The sequence below is a fragment of the Thermobia domestica genome, chromosome 8, assembly GCF_964235325.1.
Source record: "Thermobia domestica chromosome 8, izTheDome1.hap1.1, whole genome shotgun sequence".
Taxonomy (NCBI): domain Eukaryota; kingdom Metazoa; phylum Arthropoda; class Insecta; order Zygentoma; family Lepismatidae; genus Thermobia; species Thermobia domestica.
Window position 1 is genome coordinate 65,790,478 of NC_137461.1, and position 26,830 is coordinate 65,817,307.

Here is a 26,830-nt window from a genome sequence, read left to right on the forward strand (position 1 = left end):
CCACGATTATGCCGGTTAGGCTAAAGGAGATGGTGAAGATGAGAAATGAATGAAATGGTGGAATGAAGAAAGTGGGAGGAAACGGGAGAACCTGAGAAAACCCACGAGCACGGTGTTTGTCCACCACAAAGTCCACCGGCGCGAGCTGGGATCGAACCAGGGACCCCGAGCACCGGAGGTGAACGTGCTACAACTGAGCCACCGCGCCCGCAATTTTCCGTGGGTCCGTCTCCACGGGGTTCCTTAGGAGATCATCAGAACTACTGTTGATGGGTAGTCTGTAAGCAAAAGGCTAATACCAATAATAATAATAATAATAATAATAATAATAATAATAATAATAATAATAATAATAATAATAATAATAATAATAATAATAATAATAATAAATCCTCTAGGAAGTACTTTTGGAGAACACTGTCTCCATCATCAGCCTAGACACAATTCGAAAAGGATTTAACAAATGAGGAGAAATGTGGATGCGTAAAATTGGTTAAAAAGGATTTAAAATATGCGAAGGATTTAATATATTCTTGTCGGGCATAAAATATGCGAAGGATTTAATATATTCTTGTCGGGCATAAAATATGCGAAGGATTTAAAACATTCTTGTCGGATATAAAGAGATATTAACAGTAACTTTACCATTAATATATGTTTATGTCCGAAAGATTTATCCATCGCATATTTTAAATCGTTTTTAACCATTATTAAGCATTCACATTTCTCCCCATGTTTTAAATCCTTCTCGAATTGTGTCTAGGCTGAAAATTGAGATAATGTTCTCCCAAAGTACTTCCTAAAGGAGTGGTTTGTTTTCTGTGGTGAGTATTAGCCTTTTGCTTACATTTTTTCTAAATATTATTACCGCTGCCAATACAGTGATAAATGTGTAATATGTTCAATTTGAACAAAAAAAAAAAAAAAATTCTCAACTGTGTATTCTGCATAGTACACTTTCACAAAACTTTGTTCAACAACACACTGTCTAGTCACTGCAGACTTTTTTCTAAAAATGTACGGAATTTGTGTCGTCGTACACGTGATCTCATTCCATTGGTTGCGTTACAGAAGGTACTTTCCTACAAACCGTAAGGTCGGAATTTTCAGTCTTACCAAATCAATAAGATTGTACATTTACCATTGCTACTTCCACAAAAGCTTCCATTTGTATGACAGAGGAAAATCGTTAACTACATATTACCCAAAGATAATAGACTTATTGTTAACAAAAAGGAAACAACCATACAACACATTACCTCGTGCATTTCGGCTATCCTTCCAGTGTAGAACAATATTCTTTCGGTTAACGTTGTTTTTCCAGAATCAATATGTGCTGAGATTCCTATATTTCTGATCTTCTCTAATTCTTTATGTTCAGCATATTTCGTATAGGATGATAATCTTGAATTGCTCTGCAAAGATTTAACAATAGTTTAAATATACAATATTAAAACAATTTCGTCAAACAGCTTAAAAAAATCACTCGGAAGATTGGCAAAATAGCCTAGAATGTGTTACACAATAGAGCGTCATGATCTTTAATAATCATTTCAATTTAAATTTAAAACACAATTTCAATTTTAGACATAATTTAGTGCATTGTAATTTTTATATTATTTTACATAATTTTTTGTATGTTCTACGTTTCTGCCTTCCTTCTTATTTAACAAAATAAGAATTACTTGAGAGTTACTTGAAACAGGCCAATTGATCCATTTTGGAACGGACCATCTTCTACAATTATAATATCAACAAAATGTTTTAAAAACAATTATAGTGAAGCAGTCAACTGGGCCATAGTGCTGTGACTTTTTTTTATATAAAATCCCCCGCAAGGGAGAAGAATAGAATAGAATAGAATAGTAAAAATCACTCGGCGGAAATGGCCACAATTTACATAGTAATAAACTTCAAAGTTCAATTGATTTACATTTGTAATAAATTTATATTATTATAAAGGAGATGAGTGAAACATTCAATAACGCCCAGGCCATATTCCTTGAGGATACATGCATGAAACTTGGACAATGTTGTTATCGGCCGTGGTCGATTTTTAATTTATAAAGTTCTTCGCTTAAAAGTATAGTTAATACTAAAGCTGTATGTTATGGAGAAACAAGCAGATGTCAAAGGAACGTAAACAAACTAAGCAGCTAATCTCAATAGAACAAACACACCGATACACATACAATTGTCTTCCAAATACATTTATTCTTTCCGTATTCATTTATGCCATAAATCGTTTTCCAAATCTATCTCTATATACAAAAAAAGTTCAAAGTCGCTACAGCTCTCTTCAGATGGGAAGCAACATGAACAGTAGCCAATGGAACGCGACATTCAGCGCAGCGTTGCCGCAATGCGAATTCCCCTTTACATTTCTCGCTGTTTCTCTATCTAACATTATTACGAATGACTTGGCACCATTATCGATAATGTCAAAAATGATATTCCAGTAACATTTAGAATTTTGACTACACATGCTAGAAATATAAATACCAACTTAACTACAATTTAATTTATACATTAGAACTGCTAAAAGTCTATTGTCTGTTTCATCCTTTTATGACTTAACTGCCGCACATGGCGGCCCTGATAAACAAAATTTACGGAGAAGTGAACAGAATCATCAGATGAAATGTCAACATGGGAGTAGCAAGAAAGATAATGGAGGTCATCGGTGTAGGATGATTAATTGGGAAGAAAAACAAAATTAAATTCGGATTATTTGAGTTCGTGTATTGATGCAATATATCAGGCAAACAGGCAAAAATCGTAGTATAGCAGTGTTTTAAATCCACTGTCATATCAACTAACCTATGACGTTTATGCTCCAGTAATGGAGGAAAATACAGAATTACGGAGCGGTAATTAATAAGAAGACTTGCATCTGGACCAAATGGGACAACATTTTGGACGCTATTCCATTTTATGCGAATATAAATTTGTAAAATCCACGGAAGAAATATGTTACTTGATTTCACAAAAGAATGATCACGTAATCAAAATACATCAGAATCTTACCTCTTACATGCACAATTAAGTAGAAATATGAAATGGAAAGTGTGTTCTTTACAACCAGGGTTGGCTGGTTTAAACCTGCTGGTTTTTTCAAAAAAAAAAAACAACTGGTTTAAACCAAAAAACAAAAAATGTTCGTAAAAGTGTAAGTGTTTGTAAAATCTTGATAAACACACATTTGTGGGTTATCACATTTCACTCCGTATATTATTCGTATTATATTCAGACTTAAATTCCCCATTCATTACTCAAAAAGATTATACTACAAAAGCAACTTCTTTTTACAAGTTTATTTTGTGATTTTTTTGTAGTTGTTATTATTGTCATGTAATTGCAATCGAAGAAAAATTCTAAATATTGTTTCGTATCAACGTTTACTATTGATAAAATACATCGAAAATGCCGTACTTTGTGTGTGTGTGTGGGGGGGGGTCATACAGACCCCACGAGAGGCATTTAGTGAAATAAGTATCTTTGGTATCTATTTATGTATAAATGAGTTTGAGCCAAAGTGGACTCAAATAATTCGTATCTTTATTCACTTTTCTTATTGATATGCAGATTAAGTCGGTGTATTTCTTTAATTTGGACCAATAAAAATCGTTGTTAAGTAAGAACTAATTAGTTCTTCTGTACTCCGTAGTACTTTGAAATTGTTCATATGTAATTCTGTGTAATGGTTTCACTTGTGCAACTGTTTATCTTTTAGTCCTTCTGAAATGACTCTTGACAGTTATATTAAGAAGCATGTAAAGATCAGTATAACGTTTTTTTTTTTTTTTTTTTTTTTTTTTTTTTTTTTTTTTTTTTAGGATTCCTTCGTGAGTGAGTCGGCAGACGTATCGCATTTGTGGCCAATTAGTCCTGGATCTGAGTTCAAATGGAGGACAATTTCTCTCGGATGTAACTCGAGAAGCGGTTTTTATTCTGCTTTAAGCTTATGTGACCCCTTCCAGCATAACCCGGTTGTTGCATAATAACATCAAGGCGAAATAAACTTATTTCTGTCCATATATGATATGAATATATAGAGCAAGTCATTTAAACCATAAAAACCTGGTTTAAACCAAAAAAACAGTTTTTTTTTGGTTTTTTTAAATAAAAACCATGGTTTTTGCCAACCCTGTTTACAACATAGTACTCCATATGAAAGACATGACAAATGAATCGCCATGTCAAGGCAGTGTACAAAGTACCGGTATCGCAAAGTTGTACCACACAAGACATATGTTTTATGCCACAAAAAGTGTTTTCCACCATCCTCGATTATATGTACACCCACCATCACTGACGCGCCTTTTACCTACGAACGCACCCCTCGCTTCTGCTCAGGTTAACCCTGCTGCGCTCCTGCCCTGACTCGGTTAGATAGAATTCGTGCTTTTTAGTGGACACCTAGCACAAATTGGTTTGCGTTAGAAAGTTACTTCGTTGTTTATACACTGTAGCTTTTTATGGCATATGTGCACATGCTATAGCTATACTCAGGACTCTTAAAGTCAAACTACACGTAGTAATGCAACTCCTCCCTTAATAAACACTTTCTAAAGCAATAAAAGTGGATTTCCAGCTAAGAGAAGTTCGTATGTATTTCATGAATGTAAGTATCCCATTATGTGGCAACGTAGTAAAGGAAACAACTATTTTCGTATGCATTTTGTAATATTGATTCCTGGAACATCTGTTTGACCGAGGGCTACGTCCCCAATCCGCTCTAAAAGCTTATTTACATAATATTGTAGTAGGAGACATGAGAAACATTCATTGTTTATGTTATTTCTTTCAAACACTTAACAGTTTGAAAGATAACAGTGCGAAATAATACAAACGATTAAGTATCTAGCGAAGAACAAAGAATGCATGAAAATAAGGGTAAGAATGCACCTTGAGCAAAACAAGTGATTTTGGGCATCTTTTAATTTCTCCCCAAATCCTGCAAATATACTATCTCCCTTGTTACTTACGGACTTTTCTAGGTAAGGTATATTAAAACAAGGCATTACACGAGCAGACGATTCTATCAAATTTTGACACATATCTTACATTTTCAGGTTAGGTTAGAACTTTATACTTCTTTTTGCAGAGCATGCACTAAATGAGGAGTTCTATTACTACCTACAGATTGACTTCAAGAGGGCTCAGTATAAATACAGTGTGGAGGTATGCCATAGAAACTACAGTGCATAAAACACGAACCAACTTGTGTTAGGTGGCCACTAAAAGACACGAATGCTATCTATCAGATTCAGTGCAGGAGCGCAGTAGGGGCCACTGCGAAGAGAGAGGGTTGCGTCCGTAGGCAACAGGCGTGCCAGCGGGGGAGGTATACTCATTAACGAGGATAGTAAAGTATAGGACATCGTATCTTACTTATAAACTAGCTGAACCTGCGCTCTCTACACAGCGCATCGTTCGCATATGAGCATAAATCTCCTTCTCATTTCTCCCAACATATGTACATGTCCCTTTACAGACACAAGTGAAAGACGTGTTGTCGATTATTTTTTCTCAATACCTCGCACCGTTTGCAAGATTTGAGCCTACTTCCGGTTGGAGTTTCTAATTCATGTATGACCAGTGTTTTCTTTCTTCTTGCATGCAGTATGTAATAAGCAAATACATTACATATACAATTAATTATAATGTCAGATATATATATATGGTGTTCATTGGGCCAAACACTCAAAAAATAAAGATTTATCTTAGACTCGAGAAATGATTATCCTTTTTCATTATTATTTGGCCATGAAACAAACGCCTGAGACATATACAACCCCAATATACAACAATGTGGTGTTGGAATGTAAAACGCATAGGATATGATGCTTTAGTTTTAGTTTTTTCTTTTTAATTTCAATGTTTCCAATGTACCCCAAAAATATGCAATAAAGCAATAATGGTTATGTTTTTTAAAATATTAAATTAGAACTGGACAATCCACGTGAAATTTGCAATCGATCAGTGAAAACGTCATCTTTCTACAGCCTGTAGTTTCCGAGATCTCATTGTCGAAAGGATTGACAACAAACATATAAACATATAGTTTAAAAGAACTCGGAAGATGGAAGCACAATTCACATGCATTGATTTTACAGAATGCCTATTAAAATACAAAGGCTTTGAAAAATAATTTTATACCACAAACTTTATGAAAAAGATATAGTTAACTTATTTAGACTATTTAAAGTACAAATACTTAAAATGTTTGTCTCTGTTAAGCGTAAAATCAGACATAACCGTAAATGAAAAATTTGAAAGTTAAAGTTATAGGTTGAAGCTCAGACGCTTTTAATTGCTGTTGTAGCATTTTAATAGATATATTTTCTACTTGGTAGAAGCGCCTGCTCGAGTGAACCCTAAAATAACAACAAATAAGTAGCAATACAACATTCGGCTATAATTTAGCTTTGAGGAGCCAGGGTTTCAACCGGTATTTTTGCGATATTCTATTCACATTCGGTTGGTTAGATTAATATTTTTAATTCAGACAGTACTACCGAGCGAGCGTTAGCGAGTGAAGGAGGGTTAAGGCCCCGCAGTGACCCCCGCTACACGATGTTTTCTGTATTCGTTAGTGTTGACCCCCCATTACTAAACAATTGCCCAACATTGAAAACAGGTTCATGGGGGTTTAATCCGGGGCAGCAATCTTTCTTTTTTTCCAGAAATATTCACAAGTTTTATATACCATTTCACCTATACCTTTCTTGCAACATTCACTGGCCTATGTTTAGCAGAAGGGGTTCAGCTCTTTTTCCTTCAAGTCCAAAAAAGTCACAATTTGGTAACTAATGTTCACATTAGGTTAGGTTAGTTTATGTTATGTTAGTGTAGGAGTCCAACATAATTTTCCAAAACGTGATAGAGTTTCGCTTATTTCTCTAATATTAGGTAAGTTTAAGTTAGTTCAAGTTAGGTCGTCCTTACCGAATTTATTCTGAGGTTGGTCGTCCGCCTGTGTTTCGACTAAAAACGTAATAACAGCTACAAAAATTTAAATACCATCAATTTTTCGGATCGCTTTAAAAGGGTATAATAGAGTAGGGCAGCGTAGACTAGAATAAAATAGGGTAAGGTAGGGTCGGATTAGCTTAAAGTTTGGGAAGTTAGAGCCTAAATTTTCCTAAAATTAATAAGAGTGCAATGCGTAAAAATACCAACAAGCGCCTCTGTACACCTGCAGCCATGTCCAGAATACAATTTCTCGTTATTTTTTTTTTTTTCATTATTGCAATCCAACCATTCGGTAACCTTGCGCGAAGTAGTTCCCTCCGCTTGCCTAATAGTTTCATATTTATAACCGTTTAAAAAGAAAAATAGACACAACCTCTGCTCTCCTTACATTATCAAACACACAAAAAAGCAAATTATCCATTGCTTCCCGGTAAATTTGCAAAATTTTGCTAGAAGCGGACTACCAACTTTGGAACTTAAACCTAGATTAGTTTAGATTTGGTTACGTTATGTTACGTCTAAGTACTTGCATCATTCATTTCTTCTGTAAATTTTGTGTTTTTAACGTGCTTCTGGACTCCTTCTACTAAACATACTCCCATTTACTTTCTATTAGAAAGAATATTAGAAAATCGTTATAAATATTACCTGTAACAAGCATCTTGACTTCAACTTTTGCACAAACGCCACTGACCACGAACACTTCATTCTATTCAAACGCAACATTGTGATCCTCGGGAAAAATTAAATGAACGCAGATCTGAAACTTTTTTCCGGTTTTCAAAATAACGTGACAAAATATTTAATTATCATTACCTCTTCTACAAAATTCACACCGGCATTTATGTACAAGATCACACACCTCCTCTGATGCTATCTTAGAGTTGCAAGGACAGAACACAGATCCTAGTTATTTTAACATTTTATCTGTTATTTATATTCAAAGCAATGGATTAACTACTTTTTAAAAATAGCATTCATTGAAAGAATATTTTAAACTAATACTCTACTAATGTATATTAATGAAAAAACCCAAGTTTCCCCAAACACATGATTATACAATGCTGGCAACCTTGGCGAAGCAGAAAGACATTGTGAAAACATGTGAGGAACAATGTTACCAGTTCATTGATAACAAGATCTAAAGTTACTTGACTAAATAATACCAAATGCTATCAATGGAGGGATCATTTCAGGGAAATTTGATAATATTCAAAAATATATATGTAATGAAATAATCGAACTAAACTTCCCAATATAAGCGTATGGATCCGCGAATCAGAAACTAAGTTCTTTCAGTTGAGTCATTCCGAGCAAACAAACAAATATTTGTCACATACAATAATTTACGTATCATACATTATCATGTAATTTCGAGGGCTTCTAATTACACCTACTAAAAGTTACTCCTGCAATGTTATAAAAGAGAAGGAAACCAACAAACAGTTTAACCATTTTCAGCAGTGTTGCGAACTTCATCAATGTTTATCATATCTCCGGAACGGTTTTAATATATCGAAGTGCTGTAAACGGCAAAATGATTTGTTTGTCAATTGCAAACCAAACAAGTAACTAGATATGATACTTATCTAAGCATTTTTTTTTTCGAAATAAAGCCTCTTGAAAAAAATCAAATACTCAAGCCCTTGAAACTTCGTTGCTATTCACTCAAAACAAGTCATACCATGACCATAGTATCCAACGCTAATATACTTCCGATGTGCATTGTCTTGTCCACTTCCGTTGTGCTGTATGTGTGATAGCGGCTTCCAAATTTTGCATGTTTGTAATATTATAAGATCCTTAGTTTGCAACACTGAATAAAACATTAATATTTTAAATTTTCGTTTAACATGTTGATTTGAAATATGTAATAATCTGAAATAGTGCTATTTGAAAAAAATAACTTTATACTGGGATAGCAACACTGTTCGCCGGGTGGTGGTGTTTAATACGTGAAACGATGTCCCCCCTCCTTAGAGTTGCTTCATACAAAGTTCCGATTTTCTCCCTCTTCTGGTTTCCTCGTTATCACGGATGTTCCAGATAAATTGTCCACCCTGTAGATAACTAGATAGATAGACTTTTGTATATCTCCCCTCCTTCCGCCTCTCCAACGTTGCTCCGTCAAAGTGAAATTGTAGAAATCATCCCAGTCACGAACGTCATATATGTTGAAAATTTTGATCGAGATCGGTTGGATGGTTCAACTTGATGTGCCGTAAACTATAATTTTACGTCTACGCGATTGTCTACTGTAATCTATACGTAATCTACATTACACCTTTTCCCGTGTAGACTATGAAGACAACCACTATCAAATGTAAGGAACAATTTCGTTGCTCGTTTGTTCATATTTCCTCATTCAGTTGTTTTGCTTCGGTGCAGCGAAAGATTGGGGAAACGACTAACATATAAAATGTAGAGGGAATTATCTAATCTGTATGTTTACTCTGCTCTGCACATACCACTTCCTTAGATTTTCCACTTCGAGCACTGCTTTTATAATGAAATTTACAAGACTAATTCTCACCTGTGGGCTTTCAGTTTTGAATCTGCTTTATTTGCCAAGTTTTTCTTGCACATTTTACAAAATGCATAATATTTTTCATTTTCCTTCATCAAGACGAAACTAAGTATTCGAAAGTTACTATTCGCTGGTCTAGGCATTTTATTTTGTACGCAATTTCGCAAGGTAACGACAAAATAAAGCTCCTTTATTGTCCACGATGCCATATTAAATTACGTGTTGTTGACATATTCTACATAGTCTACGTTGTTTACATTGTCTACGCATAGTTGACACGTAAACGTAAACTATCGTTTTTTACGCGTAGACGCACATCGTTCAAGAGTTAAGAGCCTGCCTCACTAAAAATAATACAAAAAATTACCATTTTTCTTTTGCTTGTTTATTCATAAGTGAAAGGAGACAATGAAATATAACTTACCACAATCATAGATAATGTTATTCTACAACAGAAAATATGAACCTTAAGAATTTTCAGTGTTGCCACAGAAATTACAGTGTTCTCAGAATAATAGTTCCTCCAAAATCTAAGTTAAGACAGCGACTAGAGGAACGAACTCAACTGTATTTGATTATGCATCATGTTGTGTTGGTATCCTGTGAACTACTTTTTAAATAATAGTTGTATTTAGCTTGTAATAAACAAAATAGTTTTAACACACAGTTATTAAAGTTAAATAATAATGTTAATTAAGAAGTACTCACAGCCTCAACTTATCCATCTTCAGGTCGTTGTCAGTACAGTGCGTGAGGAACTGTCTGGGAACAACGAAAGAGATCATTGCGTTTTTCACCGCATCTCAAAACGTAATATTGCCCTTAAGCTTACAGTTAGTGGCCAGTTGGAGACATTGTGAAACGAGATGGGTTGAACTTAACGACGCGGCATTACAATTTCACGTGAAATTTCGATAAATAAGTGAGGCTCTACAGTGTTATTCAAGTGGTCCGAGTTAGATACAGCAGCCAAAGCATGGGCACTTTCTTCTGCCATGCACGACATCGAGTTTATCGTAACTATTACGTGTCTTCAGGGTGTTCTCATGATAACCATCCCCTGAATCGACTTTTGCAGAAGACAAATTTATACATGAATGCAACGTCAGATGCCATTCAGGACACTATCCCAGCATTAAACAAGAAGCGTTCAAACAGCAAAGAATTCAAGGAAACTTTCGAAGCAATATCCAGAATGGCTGATAGTGTCGACGTGCAGATTCAAACTCCTCATCTCACTCAAAGACAAACACATCGTACGAACTTCAGGGCAGATGACACGACATCTTACTACTGAAGAACTGTCTACATTCCGTTTATAGAGTCGGTTGTAGAGGACCTCAAAACTCGTCTTGCGCAAGAAGTTTTCAATGTATACGGACTAAACATTTTATTGCCAACACGCTCAACTGACTAAACTCTGAGCAACAACTTCCGCATTCTAGCAGAAAGATTTTACAAAACTATCGGAACTAAAGAAAAAATGCTGTTTTCCCTCTTTAGTTCTGAATTTGCAATCTGCACTTCTAAATGGAAGGGAATTAAAGAAGAAGGTGAAACTCTATCACGGACTACATTGGAGGCCTTGACCACCAGCGACGAAGATCTTCACGTGACATTCGAAAACTGCTGCGCATACTTGTAACCCTGTGGTACGGATTCCACGTTAATCAGTAGGTCTCATATAGCTTCGCTGCTGAAAGGGACGTTTAACTCAACATCAACTCAACTTGTAACCCTGCATTCGGCGTGGCCAGTGCAGAACGATCTTAATCCACATTGCACCGACTGAAAACGTGGTTGCGATCTCGTTCTGGCGAAAAGCGGCTGAAGGGACTAGCACTTTTAAATGTCATAGGGACATTGTCGTAAATCGCGACAATATTATATCGACAGATACACCTTGGGTGGTATTCGCCGAAAAGCGTATTTTGAGTGTAACTTCTAAGTTCTTTTGTCCTTTTATTTAATTCATTTTACTAAAATACAGAAACATTATGAGCGTTCTAAAAAATGTTTAACCTGATATTTTTTCTAGCGAAATATTTAGTAGAGCATAGCCACGACCAGGACTGTAGACAGAATATCTTTTCGGGAGGGGGGGGGCATTGTCGTGAAAATTCCGTAGCAATTATATCTTTTACTCTCTTTTCCTGAATCCATTTTACCTTTCTTTTTTGTAGGGATTTCGGGGAACATATCCCACTCCACAACAAAGAGCCCTCCCAAGACGTTTGGTTTAATCCGCCAATGGTTAGGAGTTAGGAATTAATTTCTTACTGCAGCTGAGAAATCCTACATTTGAGAGCTGACAAGTGGATTTTAATTAAATTTAGAAGAAATTACAATTAGGTCGTTTCGAGGGTCCTGCTAAAGAGAGAGTGAACTCAGCAGGATTAAGGTAATTGAATCGCTACTAGTAGTAGAGGATTTTAATTGAAATCCAAGTTGCGATTTGGGTTAAATTCTAGTATCAATCGTGCATAAGTAGATGCTTGACTTCTAAACTTTATTCAACACTGGGACTTTCGTGTTCGAAAGTATTAGAGTGTTTTTATTTTTACCTTACTACCACTTGTCTTGAATACAAGGTGCAAATAAAACTGTGAAGGCTAGAAGTGAAGGCTGTTAAACCTAAAAAATACTATTCTTTCCCTATTTACATGAAATTAGATAGACCCGAGCATTGAAACTCTTTTAATATTGAGGCTCCAACTAGTAATAGGCCAGACTGTTCTCAGAGCCGGGACAAGAATCTTTGAAAATGAAGGAATACGGAGCCAGAGTAAGAATGACTATTGGCTTCCGTATTGCCGCAGTTTCTTGAAATTAGAGAAAATACGAGATTGATTGTGATGTAGGAAATTGATGGAGTAATAAGCAGTTCCTTCGTTACCCTCACCATGAGTTCTTGGGGAAGGTGAGCAAGATAATCATTAATAAGGATAATGAGGTGTCTTTCTATATTCTTGTCAATAACCCTTACCCTATTTAGGGAAAACAGTTATATTAAATAAATATCGAGTTATTAAATTATGAACCTTTCTATTTATTTACTTCCTAAATTAAACTGAACTATGTACCCTAGACAACATCAAGTGTAAGAATTGTTGAGGCTTGAATTTGGCTTAATGCCACTATATATTGAAAGGTAAAGAAATCACACTCTTGTTTGAGTAAAAAAAATAAATAGAAATCGGATAGATTGGAAATGAGGAGTAGTAATATTATTACAATACGTATATATTATATTTTTTTACTCATATTGGGGACCTTTTTCGTCCGAGATTGAGTAAATAAATGAGGGCAAGAAATAGGCATAGAAGAAATATGGAGAAAACAATAGGGTAGGTTTAGATTTGTTTAAATCAGCTTTGGAAGTAGGGTTAGAAGTTGAAATAGGCATAGAGAATATAGTTGAAGAGATTATGAAGCTTAGAGAGAAAAATCAGACGGGAAACAATGCGATGAGTTTTAATTGTGCGCGTTTTGATGAAATTAAGACAACACTTTGAAAGTTTTCGGGAAAAGTATCAGAGAATCCCTTCGATTTTCTTGAGAATGTGGCTGACTACGCGAAGAGTAAAAATATTACGTTGGAAGAAATGCTTGATAAGGTTATCCCAAATTTATTAATAGCAGATGCTAAAGGAGAAATTCACAAGGATTTAATTTCAAGGAGAAATTCACAAACCTTGCAGCGTTTAGAAGCAGCGTGTTTTCAGTACTATTTCAATTTTAATTATGAAAATGAAATTGAAACACAGTTAGCAGCGAGAATACGACAATCCGAAGAATCTTTATCGTGGTTTATAAGAGAAATGGCGTTTCTTTTGTCTCGTTTGAGAAGACCTACCCGGAATCAGAACAGATGAGATTGTCAGTAAAGCCTATCCTAAATTCGAGCAGTACCTGCATGAAAAATAATTTAGAAATCTGAGAGATTTAGAAGAATATGCTCTAAAAGTCTAAGCGTTTTTATTGTGAAATTATAATTACACCAGACAGCATAATGCAATGAAAGGAGATAGTATTCAAATGCTACCGTAAATAGAAATAAAATAGATATGGAAACGGAACCGATTAAGCCACAAGCTTTGAATCCTGTTTAATTTAGCAGAAAATCAAATGAAAAGTGAGAACAATCAGGAAAGAAAAACAAAAGCAGAAATTCGATTCTATGCCTGCACGGTATAAGCGTTACGAATGCTCGAGTAGGAAAAAGACTGGTAATTCCGAAAAGTAGCATATTGCGGCATCCGTACTGAAATTCCCAAGGAAACTAGCACAAGGGAAAAACGCCCTCCATATATTTTTGGACGTTTTATAAAGGATTATCTGGATTCTGGCTCTTATATCCTTGATTGATGAATTTACTTGCTGAGAATGGATTAGGAGAGAGGCCAAGACCAAAAAAAAAAAAAAAAAAATAAATAAATAAATAAATGATACAGTATTATTAGCAACGGGACAAGACAAGACGAAGCTAATGATATTTCCCACATTTTCATCTGGGGCATATTACCTTGCAAAAGCTAATCTTTCTTTCAAAACATTCTTGGTGTTTTCAAGATGTCTTATCTAACACGCTTTGTAGTTCCAGAAGCAAGAACGGAACAAGTCGAGGAAAGTTCGAAGCCACGTTTTTCAAGAAAACCTAATGGTATCAGTTGTAGGAAAAATGACAGCAAACATGAAGTTGTTGCAAAACAGGAGGAAGAGAAAGGGACAGGGAAAAAAAATATCGCGATGAGGAACAAAAAAGGAATTCAAGGATCGAGAACAGAAATTTAATAATAACATATTTTGAGCCGAGAAGTGCTTCTCTTCTGTGACGCAGGGAGCCAGTTATGTTTTATTGATAACGAAGAGGCGAGAGTTTGGAAAAGCCTGGGGCAAAATTTAAAATAGAATCTTTCTCCCTCAGTTTAGCGAGTGGGTCTACGGTGTCTGAAGAGAGTATCCTAGTCAACATTGAATATTATGACCCCCATTTTTCCTGGGATGTCAAGTTTTTGCACAATCGAAATGTAACGTGGTCAAACAGGTAGCTTGAAAGCGCTAAATTGCAAATGCATCACACAAAAATAAAAATAAATATGGAGGATTAAATGTATTTGTGCTCCGCGGAACATAAAAATACATGTATATTGATCCGAATGGGGATCACTGACACATATCGTAATGTGCCATGAATGAGAGTACGAGATTACAAAGAAAAAACAAAAAACAACAAGTCTGTTCTTAAAACGAATTTAGTAACATTACATCTTAGATTTGTAAAACGTTGGTAAGTAGTTCTGGCTACACTGTTTGTTGTTCAATACTACGAGTACGCGAGTATTTGTTGGCCCTGATACTAGAAAACTCATATCCGACAAAGACTTCATTAGTTCAATGACCCCAACTCAAAAAGAGGCTTGGGTTGCCTTTACTGTGGTCATTAAAACGTTTTTGGGAAACCGAAAGGACCCACAGTGCAAGGAAATGGTAGAAAAAATGTTGCACGCATTCCATGGTTGCTCCATGAGCTTAAAAGTCCATTTCCTCAACTCCCACCTTGACTACTTTCCTGACAATGTGGGAGCAGTGAGTGAAGAGCAGGGGAGCATTTCCATCAAGATATCAAAGAAATGGAACGACTGTATCATGGGAACTGGAGTGTTACGATGATTGCAGACTACTGCTGGATGTTGTTTAGGGATCTTCCGGCAGCTACCTACAAAAAAAAAAAAAAAAAAAAAACTCCAAACGAAGTTTGATCTTTAAAAAAAGACGATTTCACAAGCAATCTGATCGAGGGTCGTATTACCTTTTTTGTCTTCACGTGTGTGCGTATTTCTGTACATTAATTTGTTGTGCTGTTAACAGTGTTTCTGTAAATCGCACATTTGTGTTCATAATTTTTGTTCAACAATGACTACCCGTTTGTTCGAAACTCAGACGTCCCAGGACAAAACTGTTGTCGTTCCTGGATTCAGCGCACCCCAACACATACGAATCAGTTAACTAAACCGAAACAGCTTAGCATTGTTTTATTTTTGCAGACCTGCGTAATCAGGCAGTCACTATGGAGTGACTCCACGAGGAATGAAAATGAAGCGAAAAGAGCGTGACTTCTTCGCAACAGGCTCTAACGTAGCAATAGCGAATATTGCCCCCGAATACACTGATCTATTGGTCCTCAGCAGCAAACTAATGAAGAAAATGGGAAGGAGGCGAGTCGAACGCACCTTAGGCCACATCTCTCGAAACCGGATGCACTTCTTCCTCCCCTTCCCTGAGGTAGAAGCGGTGCATAACTTCGCAAAACACTTCACACCCAGTGATTTCGGAGAAGACGCTGAATTCATTGCAATTATATCGAAAGACGAAGAACTACTTCAAACTATAGAAACACCAGTTCGCTTGACAGAAGAAACAACAGATGAGGGATGTGCTCAGATGCGAGACGAACCCTCCCTTCCCCTCAAATTGCTCCTCAAGAAGATACTACAAGAAATAAATACAAACCAAACCAACCAAACAGCAGCTGCCTCCCTCTCCCAACCTCACGAGAAGGAAAAATTTTGGCAAAAGTCACCCGCCAGCCCTCCCCAAGTAGCAATCTACCTCTCCCAAAACTTACCAAGAAGAGGATGCCACAGAACAACCACCCATATCTTCCCTACAAAGCTACACAGCAACTCAAAGACTAAGACAAACCCGGACAAGAAAAAGAACCTCTGCAACCAGAAATCCCCCACGTACACGTGTGTACTTAAAGGGGTCCCTCTAGACATCTCCATCAATCACATCCGTGACTCAAAACAACAAATTGACTTCACCAACATTACAATAATTTTCAATGACAAATGGCCCGTGCCTCTGGCCAGGCTGTTTTCTCACAATCCAGAAGTTTGAACGACCCAATTCAAACAGGAATCACAATACGAAAAAAGAAATATATATGAGCTCCTTCGTGGCTAAGCGGTTAGCGTACGCGCCTTTGGCGTGGGAGACCCGGGTTCAATTCCCGCGGGAGCTCATGTGGTTCGGATTCCACGTTAATCAGTAGGTCCACGTCTCATATAGCCTCGCTGCTGAAAGGGACGCTAAACTAAAATCAATCAATCAATCAATCAAAGAAATATATGGCGGAGGCATCCAGAAATGAAGCAATACCCAAATCATGCATTAACTTCTTCAACTATGGACATTCGTTCCACCAATGTAAAAAGAAACGCATCTGCATCAAGGCGCGGTACCCACTACGAGGGCGTTTTCTATCCTCCACTCAATAACTTATTCCGTGTCACTTGTATCACAAATGACCATCGCAGCGGAAGCAACAAGTACCCTAACAGACCTCTTCACAATACCAAGCATCCACAAGACCTACCAAGAATTCTCAACAACCCGAAGAATACGATAGCAACCGGCTCTTATCAGGACCAGAATCCCACTGGCGGACCCACCCAAGATGATGACCCCACATCAAAGATGCCTAATGACATTGCAAACATGATTCAGAAAGCCGTCAGAGAAGCCACAGAAACCATTATGCAATGGGTGACATGTTCTAACATCATTTGCTGAACCTCCCAAGATCACCATTCTCCAGAAAGCCATCCAAGAAGCATCAAGATACATTCTGGCCAAAAACACAAATATGTTACATCAACCAAAGGCAATGTATACATCATCCATTCCACACACAAACCACCAAACAATAGAGAACAACAAACATCTCAACATGCAATATAAAAAACAATGCACAGCCAAAATATAACCACAAAAATCACAAATAACTTCCAACTCAAGCACAATCCAATCTCAGCAACATCCAACAGGAAAGAATACTACACACACACAACACACAAGCTTGCTCCAACGAAGTAATTTGAAGGAGAGTGTAGACATTCTACTCTACATCGAAAAGCTATAATGAAACTCCACGGCGAGCTCATAGCTCCCACAAACAGCGAAACTGCAATTACAAAGCAAGATGAAGAACAAGCGCCAAAACCACAACGCTTAAACTCAAGACAGATATATATGTCAGTGCAGTTTCACTACAAATATACTAGCCTTAAAAATCTTGATATCGACATAGGGCAAACCAGCCTAATGGCTGGACGTCCATGCATTTCGTGTTGTGAAATGGTAAACCGACTTTTCTACTACTACTACTACATATCTCTGGTCTCTTGATTACAAATCCTGAAGATGAATGCAATGTGTGCATTCAAAACGTCGGATGTCAATACATTCACCTGGTTGATAGCCCAAGAAGAATTACTGAAACTACTAATATCATTTCATTTAGTAGTTACTCGATTCCCGTTAGTAATGACTTATTTCGTTCATAAAGTTAAAAATGATTTAGAAAGGCAGGGATATCGTTCAGAATGACTCTTAACCATTCAATTCAGTCCCTTTTTTCACTTGGAAATAAACTGATGTACTGAGTAAGAGTCAGACGTAGAAGTAGATGTATGATAGAAAACGTACTCCACATCCTGCACAATATTCTTGGGTTCCGCAAAATTGCAGCCCAGAAGGTGAAGGCAAATAAAAATACTTTACGCATGCTAACCACTTGGAATTGAGTTGATTTCAATTTAGCAAATCCTTTTCAGCAGCGAGGATATATAAGACGTTGACCTACAGATTAACGCGCGATTGGAACTACATGAGTTCCTGCCGGAAATCGAACCTGGGTCTCCCATACCCAAGGCGCGTGCGCTAACCGCTTAGCCACCACGTAGCTCACTAACCACTTGGATGTCCAGCTCCTAATTGAGACAACTTGAAAAAATGAAATCTTTGAGTTTTACGTCCCACGGTTATGCCGGTGAGGCTAAGGGAGACGGTGAAGGTGAGAAATGAATGAAATTGTGGAATGAAGAAAGTGGGAGGAAACGACAGAACCCCGAGAAAACCCACGAGCACGATGTTTGTCCACCACAAAGTCCACACGGCGCGATCTCGGATCGAACTAGGGACCCCAAGCACCGGAGGTGAACGCTACCACTGAGCCACCGCGCCCCCTGTGACAACTTGAGATTAGGCATAGATTAGGCATAATTGAATGGATAAAAGCCATAACGATAAAAGTGCATAGAATTTGTTTACGAGAAAAACTTGATTGAAATTAGGTGATCTCTTCAGTTCCTTAAGAAAAGTGTAATTATAAAAATATTAATACGGTATATAAGTGGCAAATAACATTATTCTGCTTAGAACTCATTGCCATACGAACATTCTGGTGTGTAGTTGTCATGTATATAAGCTTATCTCAACTTTGACCAAAATGTTACTTATATTGTTATGGCTGTGACCCATTCGATTATACACTGCAGAAATAAGTTTAGTAAAGTAACTTTTTTGTCAACATTTAATTTGAAAACACGTTTTGAAATACAATTCGCTGATGATAACACTAAATACTCACTGTAAATAGTATGATTTTCTTATACTACAAGAAACTGTATATTTTCGCAATACATAAATATATATTTTAAAGTTTCACAATTATTTTTCAAAAAAGACAGTTAACAAATACTTCGTAGTGCATATACTTAACAAAAATATCTTTTAATATTGTAGAAAAATATATCTATCTATATCAAGTTTCACTTCACATAAAATAATACAAATTTATGGTACAAACTTGGTCTATTATCGCTTATAATATAGTCACGAATCAATTACATAGTTGAAATCTATAGACACTTATTATGGTTTCATGTTAATATCAATAATCATGTTACTTTCTCATAAAAGTTATACTGATAATGAAACAAGAGAAAAGTGACACATCTGTTGTTAATAACTGATAAGAATAATTATAATTTGATCAGAGATGCATTTTTTTTTTTTTTTACTAGTAGTATAGGCCCCACTTTTGGAATTGTGTCACCCTTAGAAGTATGTGCGTTCCTGTGAGAAGAAAGATCATCTGCAATAGACATAGTCTGCTACTTAACAATGCATTTCTACTAGGAATGGCCACAATTTTCCGGAATTCAGATAATTTCCGGAATCGGAAATGTCACTTTCCGGATTTCGGAAAAATTCCGGTATTCAGAAAACCGGGATTTAATTCAGGAATTCGGAAAAAATCCGGAATTTTTCTAAAGTTGGAATTTTTCCGAAATCTGGATTTTGGAATTTTTTTCGAAATCGTAATTTTCCGATTTTACTTTCCGGATTCCGAAAATTAAAAATTCTGGAATTGACCATCCTTAATTTCTACATATGCAGTGTATAAATTAATAAATTGTCCGTTCCAGTTAGCAACGAACGACATACTTAGCGCCATAAAAATTAATTTTAAGAAAAAAAAAGCCTACGCATGGGAATTTACCTCAAGCATCTCATTTTGTTTAAGACGATGTGATCTACTGTTTTATTTACGTCTCATTTTCGAACAATATTATAATTAAAACAAAAATTAAAGAGTAATGCACAATTCTGGGCTATATCTCATTAGAAATACTGTATATTCCGTCTTGTTATAGTCTCATATTGAGAAGCTTCATGAGCAGTGTTGCTAGACCTGAAAATTAAAAAGTAGCAAGCTTGTGCTCCAAAAGTAGCAGATTTGAACTATTTGTAGCACAAACAAAAATATCACTTGCCAGGGTTGGCAATGGTCAGGCGACGACGAGTTTCGGACTGTTGCCAGTGGTGTGTTAGGGCAAACTCCATACGTATCAGCTGCAATAGAAGCGAAGGGTGTAATAAACTGGGCAGACGGTAATAGTATAAAATGGGTGGCTTTTCTGATTTTCAAGAAGACTTGTTTGTTTAAGTCAGTTTTGTGAAGAAATAAACTTGACAACGTTTACTCACTGTTATTTTTCACTTCTTTAATTCATATACTAAATTCTTTATCTGGAAGCCATCAATTTTCATAGATTTATTTTAACTCCTCTTATGCATTATGTTAATATGGATAATATAATAATACAATTACATTTGTGAAGTTCGTGTTTACACAACTCCCATAACTATTAGACCCAGGGATTAATTGAGACAGTAATACGGTCAATGATACTTCAACAGCGCGTACTTAACAGAAGTCTAGTGTTGTCAGATCTGGAGATTTACAAAGAACTAAAACAAGAATTCAACTAATATTGAACATGTTAGTTTTAGTAAAAGCATTGTTCATCTCAACAAACATAATTTTTATTGTATTATATAAAGCTAATAATTCGTGATTTCATATAATAATAATAATAATAATAATAATAATAATAATAATAATAATAATAATAATAATAATAATAATAATAATAATAATAATAATAATAATAAAAACTAGCGCATTCTTAAGACTTATAGCCCTCAGATAATTAAAAGTAGCGTGTCGCCCAATTTGAAAGTTTGGTAGTGAGGGTACTTTAAAAATTGTCCAATCCGCTACTTATAACCCAATCTGGCACCACTGTTCATGAGGATGAGTATCAATTTCAACTTAATAGGTGACATAGTACACATCATTTTTTTATTTTCAAGAAAAAGTTTTTTTCTCTATTTTCTCAGAAACTACGCATGAGGATTTACACTCACATCATTATGTTCAGCTCATTGAGATATCTATTCTATGTGTCTCATCTTTGGATTTTTTTTTTCGCTAAACGCGAATATTATCGATGAATTTGAGCTCACGTAACCTTTTATAGTATATTAAAGCATATTCTTATTCGAAGTATGATATCCGATTTAAGATCATTTGTATTTGAATCTACCTATTGCTTAAACAAAGAAATAAAAAGTAATAGAAATTATTCATATCTTAAACTTCATTCTGGAATAGTTCATTGTATGCTTATTCAGCCTATTTACAGTATTTTCATACAGATATTTAAGAAACAGATAATGAGTGCATTGTTCTCTTATTTTACAGTTCATCCAAATTACAATTAGATATAATTAATAATACTAATTTGCAAATGAATTCTAGTACTATTTACACTAATAGTTTTAAGAAATATACAGTATATACATACAGTATATACATATACATTCTTCACGATATTATCACACAAAAGTAAAAATTGAGTAAAGTAATTTCTACAAGATTGTCATGATTTAGGTAGACTTAATATAAAATTTTATGAAAGTTGTTATTACAAAATTGTTCAATAATCCAAGCAAAGACTAATTGTGCCAAAATAAGAACAAATATATATGAAATATGTTTGAAAACCTGTTTTTTACAACATTCTCGAGGAAGTGAAAAGTAAACCTACGAAAAAACTACAAGAATAATGTGTCATATGGTACTAATTTCTTTATTATGTTACACTTAAGTTTGATAGAAGTACCAAATGGTGTGATTTGAAAGCAAGCACGCATCAATGCACTGTCCTACATTGAACGTTTTAAAATATACTCTGTTCGTGACACAAGTAAGTTCATAACCTGGCAAATTTTGATCGTGAAGACAAACCACATCTGAGATCGGTGTGGCATTGATGATACTTTGATGATAAGCTCAGAAGTAAAATTTAATAAAGTTCAGGTATCACGAATATACTCAACTAACATACTAAACTTCATTGTGAAAAACTGAGCAGGAGTCTTCTTTCCTTTGGTTATAATTCTGCCGTTCGTTTTAGAATCCTCTAACGGGGAAAGAATTGCAATGAACTTGTTCACACAGTATTTTATTCTTATTTTGGTATAAGAACCATGTTTATTGAATACTTGCCTCCAATACTAACCAACTTTTCAGGATCGAGATACAGAACAGTTTACTAACATTAATACTATTTTCAAACATATCGATGATCAATTAAAATATATTCATTCTGGACATATACATCAAATTTCATACAAAACATTTTTTTTCTCTTTTTTGACATGCTTAGGACAAAAACTTACACTATGAGTTTTTTCTTAACTTTTAAATGAGTGCAATTCGAGTAAAAATAGAACATAAGTTGATATGTTTTCATAGAAAGAAATCACAGAGTATCGAAGCATATTAGCAACTTGTTATAAATTCCATTCGAAATTTTGATTGATTCTCTCATTAAACAAGTAAATATTAGCATTGTCTCTAGTAAACCACACAACAAAATTTCTACAAGCACATTTTATAATAAACCCTGAAGAATTTACAAGACCAAGTTTGGTTATATATTCCATGAAAATACCTGGTATATATTTGTATGAATCAGCGAAAGAAAACATGATTTCAAGTAGTCTAAATGGTAACTGAACCGTAGTAATAAAAATATTTCTCTAAATTGCAGGCTTAATTATTCATTACATTAAGTGGTATACGTACAATGCAATAATGTAATCTGAAGGAATCTTATTTCTATTTACCTACATGATATGACAGGGAAAAAAATAACTTCAAAAGTTGTTATAAAAAATAACGAAATGTTATTAATAGTTTCTAAATTTACTAATACAAAATATGTGGTGTTATTGTAGGTTTTTTTTTTTTTTTTAATTAAATACACATGCTTCTTTCCTCCTGATACTTGTTGATTTTAGTATTAAAGAATACATGTTTGCTTCCACTCTTGTTAGCATGAAAAATATTTAAATGAGACTTCAAGTTATATGTGTAAAAATACAAAATTCTATAACTGATGATTATAATAATGGTAACTTTATGGCAATGTTAATTATATTCATATTTTTATAGTTAGTATGAATTATCTGACCCGTACTTATACATATTAACACTGACAAACCACGATTTCATGGACTCGCATCTTTACGGAAAGTGGAAAAGCAAAGGAAAATATAAATATGAAAATGAGTACCGATATAGGAAAGATTATTATTGACATTATTTATCACTTTATTCTAACAATAACATGACCTGGATTTAATAAATACAGCATAAAGTGACCGGTTTCACTACCGTTATTTCAAGATTATTTATTCTCTAATCGATTAAGCTTTCGACGCGTTACATATAAAATATTAAATTTTATTTACTTCACAAATAACTCGTTATTTTTACTATATCTTCTAAATTCAAATGTTTATTGCTTATATTTTAACATGAAATTTTCATATGATTTCAATAATTCACTTCGACTACTGATCGGATCTTTTTCTATCCATGATTTTTCTTTTTCGAAATACAATAGAATTACAGATAAAATCTCTTTAATATTGAACGATAAATATAATCTGTATTTTATGAATGAATAATACATATCAGTTCCTAGTTATCAAGCATTATAAAGTTCGTTTCCTTTTTATAACTGTGAATATTATTCATGAATACCTTCCGCAAGATTATGTTGTTATTGTAAAATTAGTTATTAAACTTATGGAACTAATTATTACGTTTATCCATTTCATGAGAAAATCATGCATATAAATTATTTTCTATGATTAATTACACGTTAAATTGTAGCGTTTATATAATTTTACTACATTTTGAAGCTTACGATCAAATCTGGAACTCTCTGGAAATAACTGCTTCTCATACTCATGTAAAATATTTATATATAAAATCAGGAAGAACAATGGAAAGACCGAGGGAATATATCTTCTTCATAAAAGGACGGAGCATAATTTTACGCATAATATCTAAGATAATAGGCATTCTGGCAAGAAATCGCCAGGGTTTTGTGCTGAATATTCGCCCACTTCAAAAACTCAATATACTTTACTACAACTTTCAAAAAAACATGCAATAATATTTCGAAGTTTAAAAGAAATTTTACCTTTCTTCAGCTAATTCCAATTACTAAATAGCGGTTTTAGAATGTAACATTGAAAGTCGTAATATTGAATAAATGTAACATTGAAAATACAAATGTAACATTTATTGTTTATATATATACTAATATATAAAGCACGGAAAGGGATGATGAGTCAAACAACACTTTTGAGCCTAATAAGTCATGTATCTCTTAGTGTCAATTATATGAATAGAAAAAAAATTCTTATGCAGAAGGAGATTATTATTTGAATATCGATTGCTTATATCTGAATACCACTGGAACTCAATGAAAATAGTGCAACGGTATGTATATGAGCAACAGAAATAATATTTATGTACATATCTAGAGATTCCTCTAAGTTTGGCAGTATTCAATACTTATTTAATTTTTAGCGACCATGACTACGATCTTTCAAGACACAAAAGATATCAACAATAAAGATGAAATTCAAACATAACTGATCAATTTCATTAATTAACCACAAAAATAAGGCTTCACAAAAAAGTTCTGTGAAAGAATTGCAACTTTTGAAAGTGCAATAAAGAAATACATAGTAATTTATGTGATTTAAGTCATCTCAGACTAGCTCTAACATGTCACACAACATGGTTAACATACACTTTGTTTCAAGATTCATACGGGAAGGGTATCTAGTTGTTAGTCATTACACAACATTTTACATCATTAGCCAGAGAAAAGTAACAGCGCTGCAATATGCTACTTATGCAGTCGCTACGATTTCACAGCTTACTTTTTATTCCTAAAACTACAAATACCGCTGACGGATGTTAGGTTTTCCCACATTTCAGACATCCAGCCAAACTTGATGATATTGCTGCAGAGGGTATCAAGGTTTTATGTATCTGTATAAACGATGAAAAACTGCATTGAATCTGGAACGGATATTGTAAAGATCAGTGAAGTACCGTTTTATTTATTATTACTGCACTCATCCTTGTTGTATCCACCGAATCTAACCTTATCCTCCGAATGTATATAACGATTTATACTGTTTAATAAACTTTTACTCAAGTTCAATCAGAATATCCTCTTCGTTCACGGTCTTTCCGATCTCTACATTCACTGCCTTGACCTTACCCGTTGCTACGGCTGATAGGGAGTTTTGCATTTTCATGGCCTCTGAAAAAGAAGAAAAGGAAAAAATCAATTCGACTTACCTAACTATACAAAAATATTACATGAAAAACACTCACTACGTAAAACAGATTACCTGTGTATGACAATCATACACTTGAGTAAGCTTACTTGGTAGAAGTGCAGCTCAATACACGCTTATTATATAATAAACAAACCAACAAAAAAGAGTATGTATATATTACGTAGTGCCCTATATATGCATATATAGACTGGTTAAAAAATAGTGGCAACAATGCTATCACGTAAGGTGAGTCGACATGTATTCAGCAGGTAACCGAAGTATAGGCCAGCAAGTTTTGCTATTGAAAAAAAATGAAATCTTTGAGTTTTACGTCCCACGGTTATGCCGGTTAGGCTAAAGGAGACGGTGATTATGAGAAATGAATGAAATGGTGGAATGATGAAAGTGGGAGGAAACGGGAGAACCCCGAGAAAACCCACGCACACGGTGTTTGTCCACCACAAAGCTCACTTGGCGGGGGCTGGGATCGAACCCGGGACCCCAAGCACCAGAGGTGAACGCTCTACCACTGAGCCACCGCGGCCCCAAGTTTTGCTATTGAGAACGGTTGTGGTTTCTTCAGGCAAATACTGAAGTGTTGTGAAATAGAGGCGGCGATTCCAAGTGCCATAGTGCGAGTTTAAGAGCCCTAACTAGATATTTATAAAAGTGGATCACAACTCAAATGGTACGTGATCGGAGTGCAGAGGATTGCATGAAGTATGTGGTGTTAAAGCGTTGCAGACTCGAACAGTATCATAATAGGCTGACGTATTTGGATAAGGCATGAATGCCGTTTACGACTTCAAACTGACCACCATCATACAAGTACGCTCTTTTCTTCCTTGTTAGTGGACTGCCGACGGACTGTGCGTAAGTTAGCCATGGAAGTAGGCGTATGAAGCAAATCATGTTCCTCATTCTGCACAACATTCTTGGGTTCCACAAAGTTGCAGTGTGATGGGTAAAATATTCCGGTGCAAAAATGATAACGGTACGAAACTGCACTGGTGCGAAGATGAAATACATTGTGGAGTATGACATCTATGGCGTAATCTTGGACTCAGTATGTCATGGACAGACGGTCGATGTAGTCTATATCTGAAATTTTTGCAATATCACTTTCATCCCGCACTCAGAACAAAGTGACGGCACTTGCAAGAACGACACTCATCCTCTTGCATGACATACCATGGGTCACACAGCCAACACTGCAAGATTTCCTGCATAACTGGTGAAGGGAGGTACCTTAACATTCATCGTGTTTTCCAGAGAAAAGCAAGTGTGATAATAATATCGCCACTTAGACGGAAAAAAAAATCGCAAGAAGAAAATTACGACACAAGGGAAGCCATCATCGATGTCATAGGATAGTCGCTGCGAAACATCGACAACAATGAACGTACTGATGATGTACGAAAATCACGCAGTTCCCGGACAATTACAAGGGTGCATATTCCAACCAGATGA

At 35.2% G+C, this 26,830-nt stretch overlaps 2 protein-coding genes across 3 annotated transcripts in view; both read right to left on the bottom strand.

Moving 5' to 3' along the window:
• Window positions 1–8,071, bottom strand: part of mEFG1 (mitochondrial translation elongation factor G 1) — a 65,149-nt gene extending 57,078 nt beyond the window's left edge. The window contains exons 1-2 of one of the 2 annotated variants that reach the window (XM_081768569.1): window positions 7,795–8,071; window positions 1,260–1,415 (exon numbers count right to left, since the gene is read on the bottom strand). In XM_081768569.1, coding sequence (XP_081624695.1) covers window positions 1,260–1,268 — 9 coding nt within the window. In that variant the 5' untranslated portion in view covers window positions 1,269–1,415; window positions 7,795–8,071. Of the gene's footprint in view, window positions 1–1,259; window positions 1,416–7,626 lie in introns of both variants that reach the window. The other variant, XM_081768568.1, reaches the window with a different exon arrangement.
• An 11,825-nt stretch (window positions 8,072–19,896) lies between these two features.
• Window positions 19,897–26,830, bottom strand: part of LOC145692969 (propionyl-CoA carboxylase alpha chain, mitochondrial-like) — a 60,777-nt gene continuing 53,843 nt past the window's right edge. Inside the window, exon 15 of the mRNA XM_081768570.1 lies at window positions 19,897–25,341. Coding sequence (XP_081624696.1) covers window positions 25,226–25,341 — 116 coding nt within the window. The 3' untranslated portion in view covers window positions 19,897–25,225. The remainder of the gene's footprint in view (window positions 25,342–26,830) is intronic.